Here is a 24,922-nt window from a genome sequence, read left to right as displayed (position 1 = left end):
CTTTCCTCACGGCGGCTCCTGTCAGGGTACTCGCAGGCTCGGCGGGAGGTGACTCACTTGACTTATATGCATGATGACCATGCTCGCACCAGCTGGTGCTCTCGATGTAGCCGTTCGCCAATGCTGATGGCAGATTTTGTTGTTGAGTTCAGTACCTCTGTCAACCTTTTCTTTCGAGAGTAGTTACTTCTTCACGCCATGCAGGTCGCCATCATCACTCATCTCCTAGGGCTTGTACATAGCCGTATTCGCTCTATAGTGAAGAGTTCCTTTTTGAAATGTCGAATACTCATATTGTAGAGTTACGCAGCGACACCTTCACTCAGCCAACGAGTGAGATGAGACGTGCTATGGCAGAGGCGGAGTGCGGTAGGAAGGCGAGCAAATGTTTGTCGAATGAAATACTTGTATCAGGTGATGATGTGTGGGGCCTGGATCCTACAGTCAATGCTTTCCAGAAGGAAGCTGCTGAGAAGTTTGGATTCAAGACGGCGTTGTATTTGCCGACGGCTACCATGTCCAATCTGGTGGCTATGTTGGTCCACTGTGAGAAGAAGGGCAGTGAGATCATACTAGGGGATAAGGCCCACATGCACATGTACTCTGCTACTATTAGTGATGATTCGGATGGTGATAGTTTGTACTAGATACGAACAAGGCGGCTACTCGACCATTGCCGGGGCTCATTGTAGAACAGTCCCGAACCAGCCTGATGGTACTCTGCGTCTTGAGGACGTAGAGTTCGCCATCCGGCCCTTCGAGCCCCACTATCCTATCACTAGGGCGGTGTGCGTGGAGAATACTCAGAACGTCTGTGGTGGTCGGGTGAGGGTTTCCATCGTATGAAGGTGGTAGGCTCAGCCGTGCGTTACAGGTACTCACCAAGGAGTATATAGATTCCCTCGGGGCCCTCTGCAAAAAGAACAACGTCAAGTTACATATAGACGGTTCGAGGATCTTCAACGCTTCCGTGAAACTTGGTACCAATCACAGGTATTCCAGCTCAGTCTTGAAGATGGTTACTCAGGCATTTCGGTCAAGGAGTTGACTGAACAAGCTGATACGGTCACCCTGTGTCTGTCCAAGGGCCTGTCGGCGCCCATGGGGGCTCTTCTACTCACTCGAACCGAGGCCGATGCAGTTCTGGCGCACCGCTTCCGCAAAGTAGTCAGGACTGTCCACAGCATTCTGGCATGGAGTTGATATTCAGGTGCTCGGAGGGAATATGAGACAAGTCGGTGTCGTAGCCTGTTGTGGCCGCATTGCTATCAACGACATGGTGGAAAGGCTGGCTGAGGACCATAAGCATGCCAAAATGCTCGCTGAAGGGCTTGCAAGCATTGATGGAGTTGCCTGTGACGTGGACGCCACTGAGACCAATATGATTCGTTGGGGACTGGACAAAAAGGTAGGACACGTGGAATGAAGTAAAAGGTGTGATCGCTGTATTCAGGTACAGGATAGAGCCACGTGTGCTAAGGTCGTCGAAGCTCTCGCTAACAGTGATGAGGTCTGCGTGAAGATGATATGCATTGAACGTGGGTCGGCGATCAGGGCCGTCACTCATCGTCACATAACGACCGACGATATTGTCAAGGTAAGTGCTACCGACGTGAAGTGCTATTCATATGGTCTGTATTGCAGGCGATCAACAAGGTTCGCAAGGTGATGGAAAAGGTAACGACGACTTGGCCTAAACTCACTACTGCTGATCATGTTTTGACCATCGAGTAGAAGCCGTGTTCATTCTTTGTTTGATATTGTTTTGCACATGTGCGGGAGTTGGATTTTTTTTCAAGGAAACAATGATTGTAGCGTTGTCCCGAGTGGATGTGTTCATGGTAATTGTTCATGGTATCTAGTCTATTAACCGCCGTCGACCTGAACAATCCACATTGAATCTATTTTCAAGAGCATCGGCATGATTGGGCCTACAGAATGATAAGAGTACGTATGACATGGTGTACACTTCGAAACTCAACACTTGTATGAGTATGATTTAAATTATTCCCACAGTGTCTCTCCAAGCCATTCACCCAAGGGCATATCATAAACTCGGTCTTTCCAATTACCCGCATGCTTGGCAGAGGACACAAGTTGCCTTGCAAGAGCCTTGGCACTGTCGCTGCCTGCAGACTCGAAACGTACAGGAAAAGCATACCAGTCACTGAACACATCAGCCAGCATATCAGCGTTCAAGCGACCGGTCAATTCTCCAGGCCTATCAGGCTCCTGACCAGGTCGGGTGTATACGTAATGAATTTGATAAGTCTTGGGGTACAGTGTTGTCAGAGCATCCAGCTGACGTCGGAATAAGACCTGCTCCGGCCCCTTGTTGAAATAAAGTAGTCGCACATCAGCACCCTGACTCAACAGGGCTCTGATAGGATCCATACAAGCTGTTATAGCACCACCAAAGCAGAAGAAGCCGACTCTATGGGCTGACGTGTCCAGACTGCGAAGGAGGCTAGGTAGAGGAGGGAAGGGACCGGAAATGTGCATCATAGAACCGGGCCAGACGTCCTCAGCCATTTCCAACGACACGCCAGTACGGACTTTGACGGCCAGCATGGTCACATTGCTATCGTCGGTGGAAACTGGGCAATAGTTACGAACTCGCTCAGAGGGCGCCTCGAACTTGATCCACTGCCCAGGACTTATGTGACCCTCATACGTATAGTTTAACGTGTACTGTATAGTAGACGCAGTGACATTCCTTTTGTCAAGCAACTCCACATCATGAGCATGTAACGCTTGGGTGACCGCGACGCCAAAGCCACCAATGCAGACAACGATGAGTACAACCAAGATAAGGCAACTACAGCGTAGAGCCAATCGACGATAGGAACGCCTTTTCCTCTCACGACGTCTCTCGACAGCTGCCTGACCGAGGAGGTATTCGGGGTCCACAGGCATTATCAGGAAATACACTCTGAACATATACGATAGCAATTACATCACTGTTACCACTCGTGCTGCATCGTGACAACGACATCGTCAGTCTTCAACGCTGTGTGCTTCCCTCGTGAACTATCTAACGCAATGCATATGGTGATACTTCGAAACCGTTGTGGTAATACCAAAACACTGTCTAAGATAATGACGCAGAGTGAGATATGATTGCGAGAAATGGTTCACTTTTATTGCTCCGATGGCTACTCAGTATAGCCCTTCCACACAAAAGGATACGATAACATTATAGACTAGCCGATGCGAATAGGAACCATACCATATGAGCAGCCTGCCGAAGCGAATGACAACAGGATCAAGACTGTTCCCTCCCAACCATATGAAATCAGTATATAAAATTTTACTACTCCTACTACCACTACCAACCACGACCACGCCAGACCGACCGACCCCACACGTGACCCATCCATGGGCATCCGTCAATCATCAATATATAATACATGAAATAAGGTTACAGGAAAAACTGGCAAAAGCAATGCCGGGACGGCATACACGTTGACGATACTAACAATGAATTTATGACGACAGCAGTAATCAGTCTCATTTAAGAAAGACTCGCAACCGTCTGCGAGTATACTGACGATGATGACTATTTTCAGACAGCCAGCACCATCAAAATACAAACATCTTTCTGAGTACGAGACGCTTTCCTCGATGAAAGACTGAAAGCGTCGGCGATAAAAAAACTTAGCGGGAATATAGCAGCTCCAGTGAACAACAAGTATGTGTACCGAACCGTAGAAAAAGGGGCATGTGTCGCACATCAGAATTTTTCAAACAGGGAGTGATTTTCAACAAACACTGCCGAGTCGAAAATGAAAAGATTCTACGAAGACAGTGTGGTAATGGGAATAGAAGTAATAGCAGTAGGACATCAGTGAGGCTTGCGATCTCAACCGACCACAAATCTTGGCATCAATGATCAATCGTAGCTATGGACGAAAAAGTTGAATACTATACGACCGTATCGACCGGACAGTTTCTACATGAAAGGACCAAGTAGAGTAGCAGTAGTAGTAGTACTATGTCTCTTGTTTTATGATAGTTTTAGAACAATAACAGCAGCAGCAGTAGTAGTAGTAAGAGTTCAACAATAATAGAGACAGAAAATGATCACAATAGACTCCTCCTCCGATGATTAACCACCATAGCAGTAGTTACATATACTGCCACTATAATTATTACTATACCCTCTCAAAAGACCACTACAAGACAGTGTATCAGTAAACAACAACCCGAGGCTATGGTGCCAAGTCGACTGGGCCGACTTCTACAGGACGAACGGCGATCTCGACACGGCTGGGGTTTGGTGACCGTCTCGAATGACCGCAGGGGGCAGTTGGGCCGGAACAAATTCCTCAAAGCTCAACAACGGTGACATCGCATTGGCAAAGGGTGACTCCAGAGACCGACGTGCAACCTGAAAGGATTACTCTGTGTTACATTTGGTGTGATACGCGGTAAGAAACCCGATATTCGCGCTCTGCAGTAGTCGTTAAATATATTTTTCACTAGTCTTTTTCATACCACGGGTGCAACTCCAATGTAGTAGTTATAAATCCTATTTTATGTATAATCAACCACACAGAATTAATAATATGCTATTCATCTTCAATCACTGTAGTAGTAGATGTATATTGGAGTTTCACCCGTGATATGAAAACACTAGTAAAAAACATATTTCACAAACAACTGCATACCGCGGATATCCGCTTTTTCACAGAGTATCACGCCACTTCACGTAAAGCGAGTGGAACTTCATTATTATAATTACTAATTGATATGAATTCATAGGAAACTGAGTCCCACCAAACACTGGCAATAACGCACAGAACGACGCCGCTATCGATCACTTCAGTGCCTCACCTGATCCTCCACATCCACTGTCCTCCTGAGGCTTTCCTTCAGCAGCTTCTCAGGGCTGTGATTGCCAGCTTCTTCGTCACTGCCTCCTCCCATACTACTCGGACTGCTGTCCAGTAGGTGACTAACCGACGTCGCCAAAGACACCATGTGGGCGTCATCACCCATATCGTCCGTGGGCTCATTTCTGTTCACTTCTGCGGCCCTCGTTGGCTGCGAATATTGCCAGGATGGGACCGTTTCGATACAGCTCTCATCTATAGAATTGAACCGATCGGACCGAGGTGCCGGTAGAAGAGGCACCAACGGTGTCGAGGGTCTCCTCCCAGTAGTCGTAGAAGTAGTACTGCCACTTATAGAGGCGGGCAATACCATAGAGTCTGTTTGGCTCCTTATAGTTCGATTGTAAGGTTCCATCACGGGAGATGGACGAGTGTGTGGGGAACTATGACCAACCATCGAGGTCGAAGTTGACGTTGACTGTGGACGGGCCTCAGCTGGCATAACCTGAACCTCTTGGTCATGTATCACATGCGTGCCCGCTCCTAGAGCCGCTCTAGCCGAGCGTACATCACGGAATGTGACAAAGGCGAAGCGACGCTGGGCACCGGTGGCTTTATCCTTCGGGATGTAGACGTCCGTGACCTCACCAAAGTTATTGAAGTAAGCACGCAGATCCAATCTGGTGGCACTGTCTGGCACGTGTTTGACAAATATTCTATCAGTATTGACCGAGTAGTCTGGTCGAGGTTGGGCCCTCGTGACGGTGAGTTGGGTCCCCTCTACAACGTGAGGGCGCTCCTGTGCCATGACGTCCTCAAGAGACTGGCTGTCTTCAAAGCATACGTATGCAACGTTGGTGGCCGACTCTGGTAGATAGCAATCCAGAATTGAACCGAAGTAGCTGAAGTAATCACAGACGGCCTCTCTAGATGGGATCGGTCTTTGAGGAGATGCACGGCAATCCACACGGCAAAAAATACGAAAGCCCGACCTCGAATTTGACCTTTTACCAGTACCAGGAGGGACTAACCCTCCCTGATGGTGATGATGATGCATAGCCTCGCTAGCACCATTGAAGGAGATGCTTCTAACATGAGGAGGAGACGGCAGACCAGCACTGGTACTGGGACTACCGCCATATAGTGAGCCAAAGCCCCCTCCCCCTGCTGTGGTGGTGTGACCAATAGAGGATGATGCTGCCCTACAGGGCCTATTGAGTGGAGTCACCAGGACAGTATACGACGCTAGTGGGGACCCTGAATGCCCTCGGGGGTACGAGTCTGGCGAGAGCTGAAAACAAAGGAAGTATATGCCATCTATTCGCGCTAGTAGCGCCTTCCCACGTATTCTACCGGTTCCATATTGGTCTTATCGAATTTATCGTTACTGGCTTTCCTAGAGCTCCTTCGCCTTCTGTCCTCCCCCTTGGTCGGGGACTGTCCGGAAAGTGTTGGTGTAGTCACCGCAGCACTGTCACTGACGGGTTGCATTTTCATGAGATTATTATAACAGTAGTAAGTTGACGAGTCAGCTGAAAAGACGTACTAGAATGCCAAGTCGTGCAACAACGTTGTCAAATCGATCACTTTGGCGTGCGCTTTCTGCACTTTCCGCACACGCGAGTCCTGACGGTCTGTCCACGGCTTCAACTCCCACCTGTCTCCTCTCTAGTAGTTTTGAAGACGTCGTGTAATATCAACCACAAGTAGCACTTATTGCCTCTCCACAGCTAAGCCTATATAAGAGGCATTCAAACCAGTGGTCAGCCGAGTTCGCCACATCGGTTGCTTCACGTAACCTCACTGGCACGTAGTTTACGTGTTGATGATGGACCTTCACTGAGGGTAGCCGAGTTGACTATACTAATAGTCAACTGCTGCGATGCACAGCGTGGCACAGAGTTCAGCGAAATCCTAATCGATTTACCGAACCACTTAGAAGTGATTGTGCAGTAACGGTTCCTGGCACAGTATATGCACTTGTACAATTTATCAGGAGTCTTCGTCTCCCCGAAATAGACTCTTGTATTTTGTGGCGCGTGACGGGCCCTTGGTGTTCAATCAGTTCGCATTGTGAATTCGAGGCAAGGCCTGTCCAACTGTATAATGTCGATTTCTGCCGAGGCTCAACCTGAGGTTTTCTCGACTGAGCTAGTCGGAGCTGTCGGGGATATCCCTTTCGGCACCAGGAGTTTGAAGCTACCAGACTACTACGCTGTCCTAGATGTGCCTCGTGCGGCCTCCCAGAGTACCCCCTCGATACGCCGGGCATGTGTGGTCGAGGACTTCATGTTAGGTGAAATATGCAATGGCTATCGCTTCTCTGCTCTCAAGTGGCACCCAGACAAATATCCTGAAAGTACGGAGAGGCGTCTGATACTCTACAACCACTAGAACCACTTTCATTCTTGGACTTTAGTATTTCCTGTAGAAGTTATCCTGAAGTCGATTTCATCGTCATGATAGCATAGAGCTCACCGTCCCTCAGGCTCACGCGTTCATGCCGCATCCCAATTCCAGCTAGCGGCGGAGGCCTATTCGGTCCTGAATGATTCTCAAAGCCGACTTGTCTATGATCGATACGGCCATGAAGGTCTCCTCTATGGCGTTGCGGGGACCGTCTTGGAAGGTGCCCTCTGTTTACTGTAGTACGAATCAGCACTCCTTTAGGTTCTCCAGTCAAGGTCGACGCTATGGAGGTCTATGAGGCCTTCTTCGGTTCGTACTCGCCTTTCGCTGACCTCATACGTGAGAAGCAGGAGAGCATCAAAACAGCAGCCGAGTCCCAAGGCCCTGCCGCTAACCGTGTGCTAGACATTACCCTACGGGAGGCTGTGGCAGGGGTCACCAAAGTAAACAAGCTGCTTGTGTCCTGAACGCCGGGCATGGCCGTGTGTCAGACGATAGAACTAGATCAAGGCCGTGAGCTTAAAGTTTCTATTCCGCCTGGCACCGTCAATGGTTCGGTCATGCGCTATGAGGGCATGGGACTTGAAGAGCCAGGGGCTTCCAGACCGGGGCCACTGTTGGTTACTGTGAGGTTTGGTCCTCAAGACGGGTTCACCTTGTGTTCTGAGGGCTCTGGTGACCTCCATTATGATGAGGATGTCTGTGTTTGGGACTGCCTTCTCGGTGTGAATGTGGAAGTCCGTGACCTGCTATCGGGGGCAATTCTGAGGCTTCCGATAGATGAAGTGGTGACGGCCACTACCACTAGAAGATTCTTAGGCAAAGGCGCACCTCGACAGGATGGAGGTGTTGGCGATTTGGTCATTCATTTTAACATTAAATTCCCTGAAGTGATAAATGAAAGCCAAAGAGAACTTATTATGCAATTGAAGTCTTTGGACTAAACTGTGCTCATGAGATTGCTGTTGTTCACCACAAAGTGTCGCTTTTGTTTGTAAGTTGCCATAGGGGTCACCGTAACTGTGAGACGGAGCTCTGACTATTTAAGTACAGTTCAATGATGTCCAACTCGTCATATTCTACTACCGCTACCAGCTGTAGTGGTTTCGACAGTCCTCTGTGTATACCTCGGCCTAAAGGGTGTCTGTGTTGGGAAGACCTTCCTCAAGACGTGATCGATGAGATCGTCTTGGTGTATGCCCTCGACACCCCTCTTGAGCTCATGGCCCTCGCGTTGGTCAATAGAGCCATGCTTCAACGAATACGACTTCTACTACACCGAATGGTTACCACGCCTGACGATATCTCTAAGACGACCGACGCCTCGGAATTCTTCATGTCGAGGTTTAGTCGGTATATGGAAGCTCTCGCTCAGCTGCCGTCGGTGCATCTTATGCGCCCTGCGACTATTCGAACTCCTGAGGCACGTGAGATCGCTTTGTGCAGCCAAGATCCTGATGAAGCTGTTGGTGGTGATCGTATTCGAAGTGTCTCTGTTGGTCTAAACAATGGCTTACCTAATACGATGGTCTTCTACTGTGCGGTATGTCATACGCCTGTTCTTGTGAACTGTGCTATTCTAAGCGACAATTATCACGGTGGAAGAGGACCGGCTTTCCTCGTTGACTGGGTCATGCATCCCATGATAGTCGAGGAGAGGCTCGCATATACTACAACCTTCACAACAGGAAGATATGTCGTGTGTGATGTCAAGTGCAGCACTTGCAATTCGGCTGTGGGGAAGAAGTACTTAGCGCCTATGGATCCCACGAACGTCTTCAAGGCCAACAAATTCCTCATCGAGCAAGCCGCCTTGTATGTCCCTGAATGTTGCCGAAAGTCGGCACAGCGGGGGGTGTACTCACTGAAAGAACAACCTAGTCCAAGCGATGAGATCTGTACCCGATGCCTCGCTAGAACTAGAAGGGCTACCGCTGAAGCAATTCTTCGGATCACTGCTGACTTTGCAATTCCTCGTGTTGGTCTGTTGTATGATGTGATGCAAGAGCAGGCTTCAGCGTGGTCTGGGGCTTCTTGGTCATTGGTCAAGCCAATAGCAGTTGTCCGTAGTCACAGTGAAGGCTTCCTCAAACGCGCGTTACGATTCGTCATTGGTGACCGCCCTGGCAAAAGCTCCTCCTCAGCGACGGTGCCACTAGTGAGCGAGAATGATTGTGGAAAGAATACGAGGTATAAAGAGAAGCTATCTGGTTGTTTGGCAAGAATGCTGGTTTGGGTGGTCACTGCTGAGGACTCGACGTGTGAGAGACGTAACACACTGCAGATGCTGCTCGACGATGGCATTGTTGAGGCCATTTCGAAGGTCACCAGCTCTGCTAAACCTGGTCGTATTCTAGAGCAAGCCGCATGGTATGATAAACTCATCATCCTCGAGGGCCTCATTCGTGGCATTTCTCTGTCGCCCGTTCATAGAGGGGACGCTCTGTCTGTGCGCCAAGCGAGGTCCCTGGTGTATGAAGTCCGACGGAAGTGGATTGACTCGCCCGGGACCATTGCCGCCCCGTTGGACTCGGCTCAACTACGCCGCATGCCTACAGTGACAGAGGTTCACCGTGAGGAAGAGTCCAGGATTCTCATGACAATAGAGCGACTTCGTCGAAGCAATCCTTTGGCACACCTTCGCAGGTCGAGAAGCGTCGGAGCTGGTGACAAGAACATGGAGCGAAGGTTATCATTGCTGGTCACAGCGGTTGCCAATGTGACTGAGGACGTTAATGAAAGAGATGATAGATCCCGACTTCGAATAAAAAATGAACTTGGTGCTATCCTCGGCCTTCCTGCAGAGAATTTGCAGTCGAGGAGCTCAAGTGTTGACATGTGGCCTCCCGAAAACACGGGTAAGTCTTTCGACGGTTCTCGTCTGTGTGATGTGTGCGAGATGCTCATTCACGATAAATTAGCGAGTAAAAATTTCACCCGCAGCTTAGGCATTCATATTGTTGTGATATGATTCAGGATTCTGTGGCCCAAGGTTGTTCAGCAGACATTAGTTCTGTGGTCAAGTATGGAGGGAGGCATTCCTCAAGTTTGACATTTCCAACGAGATCGTTGACTTAGAGCCTCGCGATAGCATTACTATGATTAAGTTTGATTGTGATGATAAGAAGTAATTATGATAAAGTTCTGAGCAGTTCTGTGTCGCAGATTCATTTCGGCAGTAGTCATGCTCGATGCGTCAACGCTTCTAAACGTTTTCTCTCATTGTTACCTCCACACGGTGTTGAGTGCTACCAATCCTACGATGCCTTTTGGAGAGGAGAGTAAACCTATTTAAGCTAGATAGAGCACATCATTATCCGTCATTATACGTGAAAGCTCGATATGACATGTTGTAAGCGCCGATGGGTCGGGATCGCATCAGTAGGGTGATGATCGGCTGAGCATTGTGGGTGCCATCAAGAGTGGTAGAGCGTGAGCGGGCCTGCCACTATCAGCAGCGTGAAGGATGTCAAACCCGTTGGTATTCAGAGTGCTTGTATCGCATTGACAATTCTCTGTCCCGTTGTTTGTCGGGTTGAAACGCATGATGAACTTGTAGGCCTTCATCACCTATTCAACGATGTTGGGGGATGGCACCCTCGGCTCGAGGGCCTCGAGCTACCTATATTCTGTGTGAATATCCTGCGGCCCGCAGTCTTTGTACACATCGTAGTGATTACAGATGACAGTGCTTGCTGATGCCCGCATAAAGTACCATTTCCTCGGTGACCCCACATAGAAGATAATTCGAGGCGGTCTGATACTAGTCTTTCGTTGAGCTACTCGGATGTCCCAAGATCTACAACGGTGGAGGGAGAAAAGTTGCCGAGTTTTTCTAAAGGTCGAGAGCTAACTCAAATCCCAAAGAGCCTCGATGTCACGAATCATCACTTTGATTGCTTCCAGGAGACAATGGTGGGACTCGGCCTGGACGAGAACCTCATCGACGAAATTCTCATTACGAAGAGGCGTCTTAAGGACGATCGACTAACTGGGAATCAATTCATTGGAACTTCTCACTCGCTCTTTCGAACATCATCGAGTTCCAACCAGGGCACAGAAGTTACTATCACAACTTTCCCCCGTGTTTGACGTAAAATGCCTTCAAAAGTTTTGAGTCAAAACTCTGAACTCGATATCACTTCATGTCGGAAAACTCCATGGAGGGCCTTCGCCTTCAAAAATTGACTGTGCTTCTAATCGCATCGGCAACACGATGTTTATTGGGCACGTAGAACTCCTCCCAAGCCAGGGGAAAAGGTGTGTCAAAGCCAGTCACGCGGCTAACGGGAGCCAATAATGATAGGAAACAATCGGCTTGTACCCTAGCCGCGATTTCGGCACCTAATAGGATGACAACAGATCACGTGAGACATCACACCATGTTTGATTTTTGTGACGATGAAAGACCAGCCTGATGCTCAATGCCATACCAAAGCCGTTAGTCAGAGGCGCCTCGTGGGCGATGACACATCTCCCAGTCTTTTTGACTGAATTCACTACTGCCTCGCGATCCCAGGGGATGATAGTCTGCAGGTCCACCACCTATGACAAGCGGAACCATTTGAATCGGGAGATAGCAGATTAACTCACTTCTGTTGATATACCTTCCTTCGAGACCATATCGGCAGCATCTATACATCTATGAACTTGATTGCCCCAGGCGACAACCGTTATATCAGATCCTGCAAGACGGCACTCGCGTCCTAGGGATTGAACTCGTCCTTGGTACCCTCTTTAACAATGTCAGCTACGCCCAGAGGTAATTCGAAGTCCCCAGTCGGCACATCGTCAGTGCTAGCTCTGTAAAGGGCCTTGGGTTCAAAGAAAACGCATGGGTTTCGATCTCTGATACACGCAAGGAGTAGACCTTTAGCCTGTAGTGCGGAACGCGGTATGGCAACCTGAAACCACACTCAGCCCAAAGGTCTCTGTGGACAACGGTTCCGACTTTGATCCCTGGGCAGTGAGCGAAGAAAGCTTCAACACTCTGACTGTGATATAGCCCGCCATGACCGACCGCACCAGAGGGAGCACGGAAGGTGACACCTCCAACGTGATAAGCACCCGATGAGCGGTAGCGATACCTCGAATCGGTGCGGAAGTATGCACTAGTGTTGCACAAGTCTTACTTAGCCCCTTCGTTGACGATTTGGTCGAATGCTGGATATATGTAGTCAGCGAATTGGATCTCAGCAATGACATCGTGTCCTCCCGTAGCGGCCATCCCGAAAGCAAATCCAGCGATACCCTACGGCATTCTAATCGTCGAGCCAGCAGTCAATACCGCTGCCAACAGTCTCACCTGCTCTGTAAGCGGAGAGTTGAACACTCGTTCAGGGCCAAATCGCTCTCGCATGTTGACTGTACAGCGGAAGACTCCTCCGAAAGCGACGTCCTCACCTGCAGATCCACAATTCCGTCAATACAACTCGGAGATGGGATGGATCACCGAACACCACAGTTTTCGGATTCTCCTCCATTGCGACCGTCATTGCAGAGTTGATAGCCATAAACATGTTCATCTTTTCAGACGGTTCCTTAGAAGCCGGTGCGGCAGACCCAGCACGGCTACGGAAGCTTATAGTGCCAGCATTGCCTCCCAGACACCTTCGACTTAGGGATAGAGCCATATAAATGGCAACCGGGACTCAAACTCTGAAACTCGAAAAACAAGAGCTAACGAGTATTGTCAAATCGTCAACGGGATTGCCGCCACGCTAGAGACGTTTACAGGAGAACCATTCTTTAGTACGATTGAAATGCACAACACCTCAATGCCATAGAGTCTATGGCTAATCGTTATCGGCGATATTGAAACAGGTCATAGATGTGCGAACACGAAACTGGCAATCACTGATTCTTCCACTGTGCTTGGCGTTTCTCAACGAAAGCGGTCATGCCTTCTTTGCGGTCCTCCAAGGCCCAGGTTGCGTGGAACATATTTCGTTCGAATCTGATCAAAAAACCGAAAGGAACTGTACGATATCTATCAGTCATAGGTATCAATAATCAATTGATCACAGTTGACAGTTCGTGGTAGGCTATCACGAATTATCAATTGTGCCAGCTCGAATGCTCCCGATGACGCATTGGCAATGCGGCGTTGTCTATTTCGTCAATAACGAGTCTCATTGCCCGGAAGTGAAGAATCAGGCTAAACACCACAAGACTTGAGGCGCTGCTCGGCTAGATTGCGCTGCGCAAGCCAATGAATCATGGGCAATGATTCCCTCAAGCCCCCATGAAAGAGCCCCCATCTCGCAACTCCAACATCACAATGTAGCATTGTCACCATTCAATTACACCTGGATAATAGAATAACAAACTTGGTTGAGGCGAGTGATGACATACTTAGACATTCCTGGAATATGTCCAGTGATTGCTAATCATGCCTTCCGCACGAGCTTGAAGACATTGTAAACAGAGTATGTGCGACCGATTCTGTCATGCACATCAGACCAATGTCTGAAAAGACCCTTGTCGGGGGTCTCTGGATGATAAGTATTATCCGCGTCGTCTTGACGGTAAGATACATAGAAATCTGAGGGACGCTGTATGTTCGGGTCACTGTGCCCGAATAGTTTCTTCACTGGGCTGTGAAATGACTCAGCGGCATTCTTCGTTCCGTGACTCTCCCTGGAATGTATTCACTAGGAATAACCGTACCAAGCTCGACGTTGGAGGCCCAGACCTTACGGCGAAAGATGTCTATAGCCAGACAACAGATCAACAGATTCGTCCTTGAATTGGGATGTATCTATGCATTTGATGATCGTCGTAGCGACCTGCTCCACGGTGTGGAGTTCACATATTGATCAAACGTGATGACGCGTGAGGTTAAGACTCCCGATCCGTGTTATCCCCTCAAAAAGAGTCCTTGATATTTCCACCGCGAGCATAATGGCCAGCAAGAGTAAGATGATCGAGATCATCAGCCATACGTAAGGTCGCCAGACTCGAGAGTCGCTCGTTGGCTACGTGAGGGTGTTACTGGAAGCATCTTGATCACATCCGATGAGGTCGTCGAGGATCAAATCGTAGAAAAGGGTCAAATCATAGCACATAACGAATAATGATACAGATACCCTCGGCGGTAGACCTTCGATTGTGAATAGTCTACAACTGTTCATCAAATAGAGTATGATACTCTAGTATTAGTAGGATACTCTGAGTATCCTACTTATACTAATTAGTAGAATAGTACTATCCTACTAATCTTGGTCATACGCCTATCTCGGCCACTCTCTGTAGGCGTAGACAAACCTTGACAATGCGAGCATGACTCGGGGAGAAATAGTACTATCAGAACCACAAGTTTTTGGTATCCATTTTGGACGCCAACACTGGATAATCCATATTCGAGGTGCAGAATGATCTAGACCATCAGGTTCAATGATGTGGCCGCAACGTCATCTCGGCCGTGATACTTCCCTATCTAGGGATGCTCACCATGCATGCCCGAGGATGAATAAGCCATCTTCGGGCAGAGAAGCACTCATCACGAATTTCAATGGCTAACATCGACCCCCAAATTGGGCACCCCAATGGGATAGGCTCATGAGGTGGTATCACGAACTCCAGATCGGAGCCTGTGCATCTGACGAACCAACCAGACCAAGCTATGCTGCGGCCCCACTGCGACCTAAGTCTGCGGATGATACCGGAGCAGCTCCGGTTACGAGCCGGTGACGTGCTACGAGCTGCTCGTAGCACGAACTACAGGTTATGATACATGGAGATACATGTATGACTGTCATAAGGGATAATCAACTCCTAGTATGATCATGAACTCCATGATTTGACTGAGTCCTAGGTCAGCAAAACTTCGGCAGCGAGAAGCCAAAACTCCTCCGCCCAGAACTAGACCGAACGTCGGTCGTGGACATCGCGAACTGTACTCACCTCAGTCCCTCCGCGAGTGTTGTCTCATAAGCGCGGTTAACTGCTTCCTTCGTCATCGCGATAGCAGGAGCTGAGAAGGAGGCTATTTTTTCGGCCATCTCGAGCGCTTTGGGAACGAGCTCCTCCGAAGCATAGACCTGAGGCTCAGATGGATTGCGAATTGCTCTCGACTTGCCATTTTTCGAAAGGGCTCAGAACGTACGTGCGATACGAGGCCTCTCCTAAGCGCTTCTTCTGCCGGCATGTGTCTGCCAGTTAAACAAAGTTCCATAGCTAAGCTCTTCCCGACCACACGAGTCAAACGTTGACTACCACCCGCACCGGGTATAGTACCCAATGTGACCTGCAAATATCGGGTCCTAACTACAAATATGACAGAAGACTCACCTCTGGTTGTGCGAATACCGCCTTCTCACTCGCAAGAGCAATATCACACATCATGGCTAGCTCGCAGCCTCCACCCAAAGCATAGCCGTTCACGGCTGCAATGACTGGTTTTTTGACATTAGCTAGATCCTGCCAAAAGGCGAGCATGTTCTGCTTGTAAACCTCAGCCATAGTTTGTCGACTATTCATCTCCTTGATATCAGCACCAGCAGCGAACGCTTTTTCTCCAGCTCCAGTGATGACGATAGCATGGATGGCATCATCTTTGTCAAGCGCGTTGGTGGCGGAACTCAGCTCCTTCATGAGGTCGTCACATAGAGCGTTGAGGGACTTTGGACGGTTCAATCTAGTCGAGAAATACAGCTAACTCACGAAGAGCTTTCCCAACTTCTATTACGTCACCAAAGCTGTCCCTTTCTGGGCATCAACGTCGACCAAAATGTTCTTGTATCCCGCGTAAGAAGCGAAGCTGCGATGGAAAGCCCCGAGGACACTGACCCTTGGCACAAAGCACTTAGCGACTTGAGTGAATGATAACATTCTGGGGGGACAGAAAAAAAATAAACCTCTGAGAACCGCGGTGAGTCCTCTGGCTAGATTGCCACACCCGAAAGGGGTCACCAAATTAGCACGCGCGACACAAACATTGTCTCCTCATCAAGAACTGAGACAAGCCGACGCGTGCTAATGACTTACACCCGCGCTGATCACTGCTATTCAACGTCATCATTACGAGTTACAGAAGACCTGACTCTCTGAATTCCCACATCTGAGAATAGTTCCAATCTCATTGAAGTTGCACCAGGCATGATGACCTCGCCATGGGAGCCTCCCATAGCGCCACTGATGACACCCCCATCACTCGCGGATATAAAGAACTCCGACTCGAAAATAGACATGCCAAGATTTCCTTAACAGCAGACTTGATAGTCACAAGCGAGCACTGTGTCAGCGCTGATAGCACCAACATCATAATTGAAGACTACAGGGATGCTCTGTCTCCACCGTGGCCAAAGACACCAACTGCACCAAGCACTGTGCATACTGTTTTCATTGGAGGCCAAGCACAGTCAAAGGCAAGTCGAGTAAGCACAGTGACAACACAGTATGAAGCTCTCATCACCGGTTCTTGACACCTGCAGAGCACAATAGTCATTCCCGTCCGGGAATCCGGCAAGCCTTTCAGAATGCCATCATCATCTAGGAACTGAGTTCGCTACTTCCAGCCGTTAGTAATTCGGGCATCATCAATGGCGATATGGTGGTTTACTATAGTCAGTTTTGCAACGACCCCTGGTTCCCAGTCTGATCCAAACACTGATATAGAAGCAAGCAGCGAGCTATAAGACAAATAGGGCTGAGATTGTCTCCACTAGCGAGCACAACATGACAAACTTTCACGACGTGAGGCTCACGTAATCGCGACGCGTACAAAAATAAAGCTGAGCCCAACTATGACAGATAGTTGGTAAAAGGGGACAGCCGATAGACTGGTGTAATTGACACAATAACTAAAGTTCAACACACTACACAAGTCACAGATACGTCGATAAGTGAAGGAGGCAACAGTAGCGAAGTGTGTACAATGAAGAATCGTCTAGAAACTGTGAGAAGAGAGGCCTACGCTGTATTCTGCAGAGGAGGTAGGAAGCAGGGATCCAACTCAGCATGAGGCCTCACCGGTCTTCGCTCTCTGCAATTGTACCTAATGGGCCAAAGCTGGACACAACACTGACGAGAGAATCGTTACTTAGCGATGAGCTGTTCATAAGGAGCGCTGCCGTCAGCCTTACTAGCAGTGACCTCAGGCGTGCTTTGTTTGGATGAAACCTCTGAAAGCAACGAGAATCGAATAGGACGGAAGCATCAAAGACACTGAGTGGCACGTACCAGCAGCCATAGCCTTCTTGACTTGTTCCTTCAGCTCAGCCTTACGACGTTGAGCCTCCTCACGTTCTTGCCTCTTCTTCTCCTCACTGGCAGCACTAGCAGCCGCTGCCTGACGAACCCAGATCGGAACATACATTTATTCTTCCCCCTATTACCTGTTTCTTAGCCTGTTTCTTCTCGGCTTCCTGTTGAGCCAACTTCTTCTTCCTCTCCAACTCCATCATCTGAGCTGGCGTCAAGCCTTCATCTCTGATGCGCTCCTTCGCCTCCTGGGCCTTCTTTTGATCGCGCTGACACAATCACCACACACGCTGACAAAACAATGTGCCTCCCATACAAAGCAGTACCATCTTCTGCAAATAGGCAGGGACATAGACCTTGGGCTTGGCTGCTTCCTCTTCCTTCTTCGCAGCAAGCCTGAGACACCATCATCATCTACTACTGGAAACCGCCAAGCTCCACCGAGTACCTCTCAGCCTCCTCAATCTCGTGTTTCTTCTCTTCTTCCTCTACCTCAGCGGTGACTTCAGCAGGCGTCTTACTCCAGCCTTTCTTCATCGCTACGTGTGAGACAAATGAACGAGGCAAACTACTGACCAAACCACCCACGTTACCCTCACTAGATTCAACAGGCTCAGGCTGCTGCTCAGTGGCATCTGCCTCATCCTCCTTCACTATGAGATCCGTCTTGACAATCTTGGTCTCGGTTTTCACCAGAGGTTCAGCTCCGCTCACTATTGCGGTGAAGTTGTCCTATCAATGCATATTCAGAGCGATAATGATCACCATCATGAACCTGGCCCTACCTCAAGACTGTGCTCCTCAGTGGTCTCCTCGTTGGTCTCCTCCACTTTGGCCTCCTCCTTCATTTTAGCCGTCATATTCAACGACTTTACCTTCTTCTTCTTTTTGGCGAAGAGAGCCCCCAATCCAGCGGTTGCAGACATGTTGATTGGTAACCTCAGTAACTTCCTCAACAGCAGCATTCCTGTTCATACCCTCGACTATGTCGACTTTAATTTCTGGGCTCACAAGTGTTAGTAGCCTATGACCCTCTTGCCGGACCAACTTAGATAGATTCAGCACGACTAGACCAGATATTCATAATAATAAGACTCAGTTTATAGTGTTCAAGTTGCTCATACCCGCGTACCCAGTAAAGAGTTCCGGTGCACCCACTCAAGTTGGGGTGACAACGTTTTTCGCGCGCGCCTTTGTGATCGATTTATCTAACTCGTGCGCACCACTTCATGCACGGGGTTTACCAGCTTCCACGATGTGGTATCTTACGGCACCATGCATACCGGAGTTGTTATTGTATTTTAACGTTTGTGGAATCGATGATACGTTCTTCCCCTTGTCTTTGCTGTGGTCGGGGGGAGCAGCTGTTGAGCTTTCTCGCCATACAGGGAGCGGCTTTTGTATGTTCAGGACCAATAATTTCTGACAACACAAACTCACACACATGCACTGAAACTATGGAGGTCCAAACCGATCCTCAGCAGTCTCACCATCGGGGTAATAATACGCATGGATCATCTCGTTGGATCTGTCACTACGGCCTCTTTCGAACGCTAAGCTAGCGATGTGTGAAAACCACGTTCAAAAGCGATCGATATCAGTATTGCATTTGGATGACTGATCACGTCGTTGATTATACACGACGTCAAACATAGAACTAGGTTGAAGGGCGGGGCCGAGCCGGTTCGAGAAGTTGAGCTTGGTAACGGCATCACAGTTGGTAGGTAACGTATCTTTTCAATATTCTGTCATCAGATGTGCTAAGTCTCGAGTACTACGACATTTTAGGGTTTCCTCCCGTCGTTAAACTTGGCTCTCATCCTCATCACTATTCCAGATAGGTAGATTCTCCACTAGTGTGCCCCTGCGATCGGCGTGGTAATACTTATTCCCGACGTATCATCTCTCTGTCCTATGTCGGCTTCGTTCCTACTGGCATTCGTATTGGTCGTAAGAGAGAAAAGGAGACCAACTCAACGAAGACCTGCAAGATTGCTGAGCATGGTGGTACGGTCGTGGGGTGTCGCGTAGAAATATCTGAACATGTATTATATCAGAATTTGCCAGCAGATTTCTATATATACGATTCCCTGCGTATCTCTATAGCTCAGCGATGAGGGAGCGTATAGGAGCGATCCAGCTAACACTGGAGAGAGATCACTGAGTGCTTAACCATACTATTTGTAAGCGCTGAGAAACTAAGGAGGGCGGGACTCTTGTTTTCGATTACGCTGTATCTTACTTTTAACTGCCGGACTAGCATCGGCACCGAACGGGGCTCTCTGGATCTCTTCGCATTAGCTGGAGAAATCATTGAAGAGAACCACACTTCTTAACGATACCAAATATTCCTCGAATTGGACCATCGCTCCGCCGCAAAATGCAACAACAATCGTCGCGTTCTGTCTGAGTACTTCTTCGTAGGTATCTTTCGATCAATAGTATGCTACTCGAGCGTTTGGAGTCTCGGCCAGTACATCAGTGCCTCTGTTAGGGAATACGGGTTTATAGAGAAAGCTTATCTTGCTCTATATAGTGATGGTTGCATTGACCTGAGTACTGATGTTGCAATATACAAGCGAATGGTCGTGGGTTCTAACCCTGATGAAGGTGTTTTTGAAATTCTCCTGTATATTGCTTTCGTACTCGCACACAATACGATTGAGGACTACTACGTGTCAGGTTTTCTCTGCGTTAGCTTCTGACTGATCATGCTTCTAGTGATGCTACCTATTACCTTTAGCCCTCCGGAAGCTCCTGTCGAGTCATGTGCCTCTGTGGAAGACATCAAGCTCTTGAGTATTTCTGTTGGAACCATCTGAGTGCCCTCCGTCACATGAGATCATACCTTTTCTCATGGCACGTCTCGTCTGCTTGTGTTGCGTGTAGTTTTGCGAGGATTTTATGGTATTGGTGCTCAGAGTGATTTCTCCCATTCCTGTTGTCTTTGGCACAGCAGCGAGTGTATCATCAAGCGCTTGGCTCATTGAAACAGTAAGATGACTAAAGTCCTGAGCGACGATGAAGTCGCATCGTTGGACGAGCAAATAGAGCGTGTTACCAACATGGGTCTTCTCACAGAGGCCGAATGCAAGAATCTGTGCGAGAGGGTTCGAGAGTTGTTGCAGGTAGAGGGAACGGTCGCGTTCTTTTCATATCGTTTAATTGATAGCTTTCAGGAAGAGTCTAATGTTCAGCCGGTCCGATGCCCTGTCACAGTCTGTGGAGACATTCATGGGCAATTTTTGGACCTCAAAGAGCTCTTCAGAATCGGCGGGAAACCTCCAGAAACTAACTATTTATTTTTGGGTGATTACGTGGATCGAGGGTAGATGCAATTTGTTCGTAACGAGTGTGGAAAACTGTGATGGTTACTCAGATATTATTCTCTGGAGACCGCGGCGCTGATGTTCTTGTATAAGGTCCGCTTTAAGGATCGTATCACCCTTCTGCGTGGCAACCATGAGACGAGGCAAATCACACAAGTAGAGTTCGCACCACTTGGTACGTGAAAAGTGGCAGCTTGCAGGTTTATGGTTTTTATGATGAATGTTTGCGGAAGTACTCGAATCCAAATGTGTGGAAGTACTTCACAGACACCTTTGATTACCTCCCCCTCACAGCATTGATAGAGAATCAGATCTTCTGTCAACACGGCGGCCTCTCGCCTTCTATCGACCTGTTGGACCATGTTCGCCAACTGGTAGTCACTGCTTGTCGTCTGTTGGACTAGCTGTATCATCATTGTGGCAGGATCGTGTGCAAGAGGTTCCTCATGAGGGCGCCATGTGTGACCTGCTCTGGTCCGATCCTGACGAACGCTGCGGATGGGGAATCAGTCCGAGAGGCGCTGGGTATGTTATCATGGATCTTTCCGGTGGAGTTCATTGATATTAGGTACACCTTTGGGCAGGATATCTCAGAACAGTTCAACCACGCCAACGGTTTGAAGTTGATCGCCCGAGCACACCAGCTGGTCATGGAAGGCTACAATTGGTGTCACGACCGGAATGTGGTGACCATCTTCTCGGCACCAAACTATTGTTACCGATGTGGCAACCAGGCAGCCATCATGGAGATTGACGAGAATCTTAAGTATATCAACCCACATAGAGAAATGACGATATTTACTCGATGAGTTCAGGTACACTTTCCTGCAATTTGATCCGGCCCCCCGTGAGCAGTCTTCGCCTGATATTGCCCGAAAACTACCGGACTACTTCCTCTGAGCTCACCAAGGCCCGAGAAGAGGTCGATGCTGTTCGTGCACTGTATATGGTTATTATTGCTATCTATATTCCCGTTATGATACAGCAATATATTCGGCTTGTGTTTGAAGTGAATGACGCTTGTAGAAGGCGTGTTCATCACTAAAGCGTTGCACAACGAGATACACGAGCGTTCGGTAAAGTCGCTCGTTGTGGTCCCTATTGAATCGGCCAAGAGGCTCACGTGATGGTTTGTGAAGCGTTTAGTTTAAACTGAGCGTGATCATCAATTCGGGTTTGGGGTCTCTACTAATACTACGCTATTAGAGGGTCCATAGGCGATGTCGCTCTCTTCGCACATTAGTATAGATATACTCTGACCTATATAGCAAGCCCGGCGGCAGCTACATGGTGCATACTTGTATCGAGGTTCAGTGATGGCGAGACGTATATAATCAACTAATGTTATTGACCTTGTGCTGTTACGTAGTGAGTCGACACTATACTGGCTTCCTCTGAGACGTATGAGATTGAGAGCGTTCGTGATGCTAGTACTGTAATTCCACATGGTGATGGTCCTCGAGAACCCTTTCCATGCAAGACACGATGAATTTACCCGCGAGCGAGACACCAATAAGCTTCTTGGTGATACCATTTTCTGGCAACACTACGAAAAGATACCTGTGAGTATTCTGTGCTCGCTCTAGCTGAACTGTGTTGTTGAGATAATATCGGCAACGCAGAGCTTGTACAGTACGGGATCCAAACTAGGTACGGTTCGTGTACAAGGCTGGCTCAATAGAGTACAGAAATCTCAAACTCATGTTACTCGAGATGATATTCTACCTATCCATTGTGACCTCTCTGACCGCATTCATGTAACAGGTTAGTCCTACAGTGAAAAATGTCATTTTGGAGGTACAACCACATCGATGCCTCTCTGGAGTTCGAATCCCGACAACAGCAACAGCTTTACTGGGGACAGTGCACTTCAGATGAGAGCCAGCGTGATGGATGTAGAATAGATGAAGTCACAGACATCAGTTCCTTCTGGAACTGGTAGTAGAGATGCTAGCTCACGAACGACTATATGCTCTCATGGAGGTACCAAGACTCCCTTATTCCCCTGGCTTTCAACGTTGTCGGCGAGCAGGATCTCTTACAGCAGGTCAGCCGCGGGAAATGCTCATCATTTGACATGTCCATCGTCATTAGTCATCGTCCAGGCTGTAGCGAATTTGCCATCGAAGATGCCTTTCTGAGTTGTTAGGCACTATTACAGAGTAGATCAGCCGATGACGATGCTTCATCTTCGATGGAACAGTACCCGTCATTGGCCCCATCCGTGACCCCTCCCGCTGGTTGGCTCAATGAGATGGCTCCATCCGGGTCTACACTGGCAAACGGCACTTCTCTCGACTCGGACCTCTCAGGTATGGTTCACGGTTGAGGACGACTCAAGACTCGGCTCAGGTCTCGAGAGTACCACCATTCCTGTTTGGCCCGAGCATGTGTCCACTCTATTCGTACCCAATGAGGGTGTGTCAAACCATAATCATCTCAGCGGTATCTTCCTCAATCAGAATCCATCGCTTTCAAGCCTCGTTATGTCGGGGATACGAAAACTAATATTCTAGTGGGATCCGTTAGAATACGACAAGTCGCTGTCACTCCACAGAAGGGCTGTGCAATTCAGGACGACCTTCTCCCTGTTCATTCGGTGGTTTCTGTGGCGCGTGACTCTTGCTCATGTGAATCCATTACAGGTGTGTTTTGGGTCGTGGTCCCATGGTAACCAATATAAGCTCAAAATAGCCAATATAGGAACACCCGAACGCGCCAAAGACGCTTATGTGTAATTTTGTATTGCTGACGCGCTCCAAACCTGCTCAACAGATGGCGATCCAAGAGTGAGACCACTCAGAAAGCTCCCATGATAGGGAAAAACTCACACGAGTACACGGGTGATGGATACACCTTCGACTTGCCAGAAGACATCGTGCAAGCCTTTCGAGTTAGACCGCTCCGATTCATAGAGATCTTCAGCCCCCCGCCATCAGGTGGGCGACGACTTGCAGGAGTGGGAGTGGCTCGACATGGCAACCAGAGCTGTCATTATAGAGTTGTCCACCCTCAACCCCAATACCAATATGATCGTTAGCACTAGGCTACTATTCGAGTAAAACGATCGTTCATTTGACAATCTATGTTGTTCGCGACAGATTCGGTCCGGATGGTTCGGTCGGGGTCAAACAAGAGCACACTCCTTTACCAATCGATCAGATCTCGCTGCCCGTAATGCGTGGCGCAGCGGTCAGGCCGGAGACGTCTACCATCGTAGGTCATGCTCGATGGTGGAAAGTATCTCTCCGTATTCTTCTATCAAATTGTCATCACCGGGCAGTTTTTGATCTTTACTTTGTACTTCGTCACCAACTTGTACAAGGCGCGCTCCCTCCGCTATTTCAAGTAAGATTCCCGAGCGCACTCGTACCATAGACACGGAGCAGGTACATCTGGAGTATAGTCGACTTCCTCATTATCATCCTCTTCTTTTCCTACCTCTCGAAGCGCCTGCAGTTCCTATCAGTGTTAGATAGCGAGCCAAGTCTAAGGCCTGAACTCCTTCCACTGCCAAAAACAGCTTTCATGCCGTCAGTCCGCTGAGCCGATCCATATATGAAAGAGCAAGAGCCCAGCCAGATACTCAATATTCCGCGAACCTCTGAGGAGCAGCCGCAGCATCTTCGCTCAGCTCATCCTCGTTGTCTGGCTCAAGCTACTCAAGTACATGACAATATTCAGCGCCTTCAGACCCTTCGTCAGAGTCATAGAACGCTGCATGTGATGCCCAGTCTCCAGCGCAGCGTGAATCGTCTGGTAGATGCGAGCTGGCCGCACTAGCGCTACTCTGTATCGTCCTCTTTGTGGGCCTGGCGCTTCCCTTTCATGTTCTACTGAGCTCAATAGTAATCAATCGCTACTAATACTGATACCGATCCTCTCGCACTAGGTGGGCGAGTTCACTTGGATGCGCGGTAGTCTTTATGCGCTCCTGTTCATGCTTGTACGTGGGCCGACGGATTCCATCATGCAAAGAATTCTCACCGAAGAGCCCCAGATGGGGAAGCTCATATTCATGGTGTATGTCTAGTCCTACTCATCTTTCATGACGAGATTGTCACGTGGCAGTTACATAGTGCTCCTGGCCTTACTGTTGGTTCCTTTCTTCTTTGGAGTGGTGCTCGATGTTTATAACGAGCTCAG

The 24,922-nt window shown here is 48.7% G+C and overlaps 11 protein-coding genes across 11 annotated transcripts; 5 read left to right on the top strand and 6 right to left on the bottom strand.

Moving 5' to 3' along the window:
* Positions 1-278: 278 nt before the first annotated feature.
* Positions 279-1,767, top strand: Pmar_PMAR003138 (L-allo-threonine aldolase, putative; the record flags this gene model as incomplete). The annotated part of the gene is made up of 8 exons (XM_002777028.1): positions 279-369; positions 415-598; positions 648-825; positions 875-980; positions 1,028-1,164; positions 1,211-1,408; positions 1,454-1,597; positions 1,645-1,767. The coding sequence occupies 8 exons, from the start codon at positions 279-281 to the stop codon at positions 1,732-1,734; spliced, it is 1,128 nt and encodes a 375-aa protein (XP_002777074.1). The 3' UTR covers positions 1,735-1,767.
* Positions 1,768-2,004: 237 nt separating this feature from the next.
* Pmar_PMAR003137 (conserved hypothetical protein) lies at positions 2,005-2,919 on the bottom strand (the record flags this gene model as incomplete). The annotated part of the gene is made up of 1 exon (XM_002777027.1): positions 2,005-2,919. Exon 1 carries the CDS (start codon positions 2,914-2,916, stop codon positions 2,005-2,007), a length of 912 nt encoding a protein of 303 aa, XP_002777073.1. The 5' UTR covers positions 2,917-2,919.
* A 160-nt stretch (positions 2,920-3,079) lies between these two features.
* Pmar_PMAR003136 (hypothetical protein) lies at positions 3,080-4,337 on the bottom strand. Its single transcript, XM_002777026.1, has one exon. It carries the CDS (start codon positions 3,732-3,734, stop codon positions 3,390-3,392), a length of 345 nt encoding a protein of 114 aa, XP_002777072.1. The 5' UTR covers positions 3,735-4,337; the 3' UTR covers positions 3,080-3,389.
* A 749-nt stretch (positions 4,338-5,086) lies between these two features.
* Pmar_PMAR003135 (RNA-binding protein, putative) lies at positions 5,087-5,643 on the bottom strand (the record flags this gene model as incomplete). Its single annotated transcript, XM_002777025.1, has 2 exons — positions 5,087-5,278; positions 5,341-5,643. The coding sequence occupies 2 exons, from the start codon at positions 5,641-5,643 to the stop codon at positions 5,087-5,089; spliced, it is 495 nt and encodes a 164-aa protein (XP_002777071.1).
* A 1,298-nt stretch (positions 5,644-6,941) lies between these two features.
* Positions 6,942-7,711, top strand: Pmar_PMAR003134 (chaperone protein DnaJ, putative; the record flags this gene model as incomplete). The annotated part of the gene is made up of 4 exons (XM_002777024.1): positions 6,942-7,083; positions 7,132-7,194; positions 7,324-7,464; positions 7,506-7,711. 4 exons carry the CDS (start codon positions 6,942-6,944, stop codon positions 7,709-7,711), a joined length of 552 nt encoding a protein of 183 aa, XP_002777070.1.
* A 9-nt stretch (positions 7,712-7,720) lies between these two features.
* Positions 7,721-8,188, top strand: Pmar_PMAR003133 (heat shock 40 kDa protein, putative; the record flags this gene model as incomplete). Its single annotated transcript, XM_002777023.1, has 1 exon — positions 7,721-8,188. One exon carries the CDS (start codon positions 7,721-7,723, stop codon positions 8,186-8,188), a length of 468 nt encoding a protein of 155 aa, XP_002777069.1.
* A 116-nt stretch (positions 8,189-8,304) lies between these two features.
* Positions 8,305-10,445, top strand: Pmar_PMAR003132 (hypothetical protein; the record flags this gene model as incomplete). Its single annotated transcript, XM_002777022.1, has 2 exons — positions 8,305-10,102; positions 10,221-10,445. 2 exons carry the CDS (start codon positions 8,305-8,307, stop codon positions 10,253-10,255), a joined length of 1,833 nt encoding a protein of 610 aa, XP_002777068.1. The 3' UTR covers positions 10,256-10,445.
* Positions 10,446-11,421: 976 nt separating this feature from the next.
* Pmar_PMAR003131 (3-methyl-2-oxobutanoate dehydrogenase, putative) lies at positions 11,422-12,877 on the bottom strand (the record flags this gene model as incomplete). Its single annotated transcript, XM_002777021.1, has 8 exons — positions 11,422-11,588; positions 11,678-11,789; positions 11,838-11,929; positions 11,977-12,148; positions 12,196-12,331; positions 12,377-12,495; positions 12,550-12,647; positions 12,697-12,877. 8 exons carry the CDS (start codon positions 12,875-12,877, stop codon positions 11,422-11,424), a joined length of 1,077 nt encoding a protein of 358 aa, XP_002777067.1.
* Positions 12,878-13,097: 220 nt separating this feature from the next.
* Pmar_PMAR003130 (conserved hypothetical protein) lies at positions 13,098-16,076 on the bottom strand (the record flags this gene model as incomplete). Its single annotated transcript, XM_002777020.1, has 5 exons — positions 13,098-13,200; positions 15,150-15,286; positions 15,352-15,492; positions 15,537-15,882; positions 15,934-16,076. 5 exons carry the CDS (start codon positions 16,074-16,076, stop codon positions 13,098-13,100), a joined length of 870 nt encoding a protein of 289 aa, XP_002777066.1.
* A 1,021-nt stretch (positions 16,077-17,097) lies between these two features.
* Positions 17,098-18,389, bottom strand: Pmar_PMAR003129 (S-antigen protein precursor, putative). Its single transcript, XM_002777019.1, has 8 exons — positions 18,233-18,389; positions 18,041-18,179; positions 17,896-17,986; positions 17,774-17,843; positions 17,582-17,716; positions 17,427-17,535; positions 17,287-17,368; positions 17,098-17,241 (listed from the first exon to the last, which is right to left on the bottom strand). Exons 1-8 carry the CDS (start codon positions 18,371-18,373, stop codon positions 17,157-17,159), a joined length of 852 nt encoding a protein of 283 aa, XP_002777065.1. The 5' UTR covers positions 18,374-18,389; the 3' UTR covers positions 17,098-17,156.
* A 2,057-nt stretch (positions 18,390-20,446) lies between these two features.
* On the top strand, positions 20,447-21,676 carry Pmar_PMAR003128 (serine/threonine protein phosphatase, putative; the record flags this gene model as incomplete). Its single annotated transcript, XM_002777018.1, has 7 exons — positions 20,447-20,575; positions 20,627-20,775; positions 20,827-20,932; positions 20,977-21,150; positions 21,201-21,301; positions 21,345-21,542; positions 21,592-21,676. 7 exons carry the CDS (start codon positions 20,447-20,449, stop codon positions 21,674-21,676), a joined length of 942 nt encoding a protein of 313 aa, XP_002777064.1.
* Between the last annotated feature and the right edge of the window lie 3,246 nt (positions 21,677-24,922).

The sequence above is a fragment of the Perkinsus marinus genome (assembly GCF_000006405.1).
Source record: "Perkinsus marinus ATCC 50983 genomic scaffold scf_1104296952312, whole genome shotgun sequence".
Lineage (NCBI taxonomy): Eukaryota > Perkinsozoa > Perkinsida > Perkinsidae > Perkinsus > Perkinsus marinus.
This window is presented reverse-complemented; position numbering and strand designations above follow the sequence as displayed.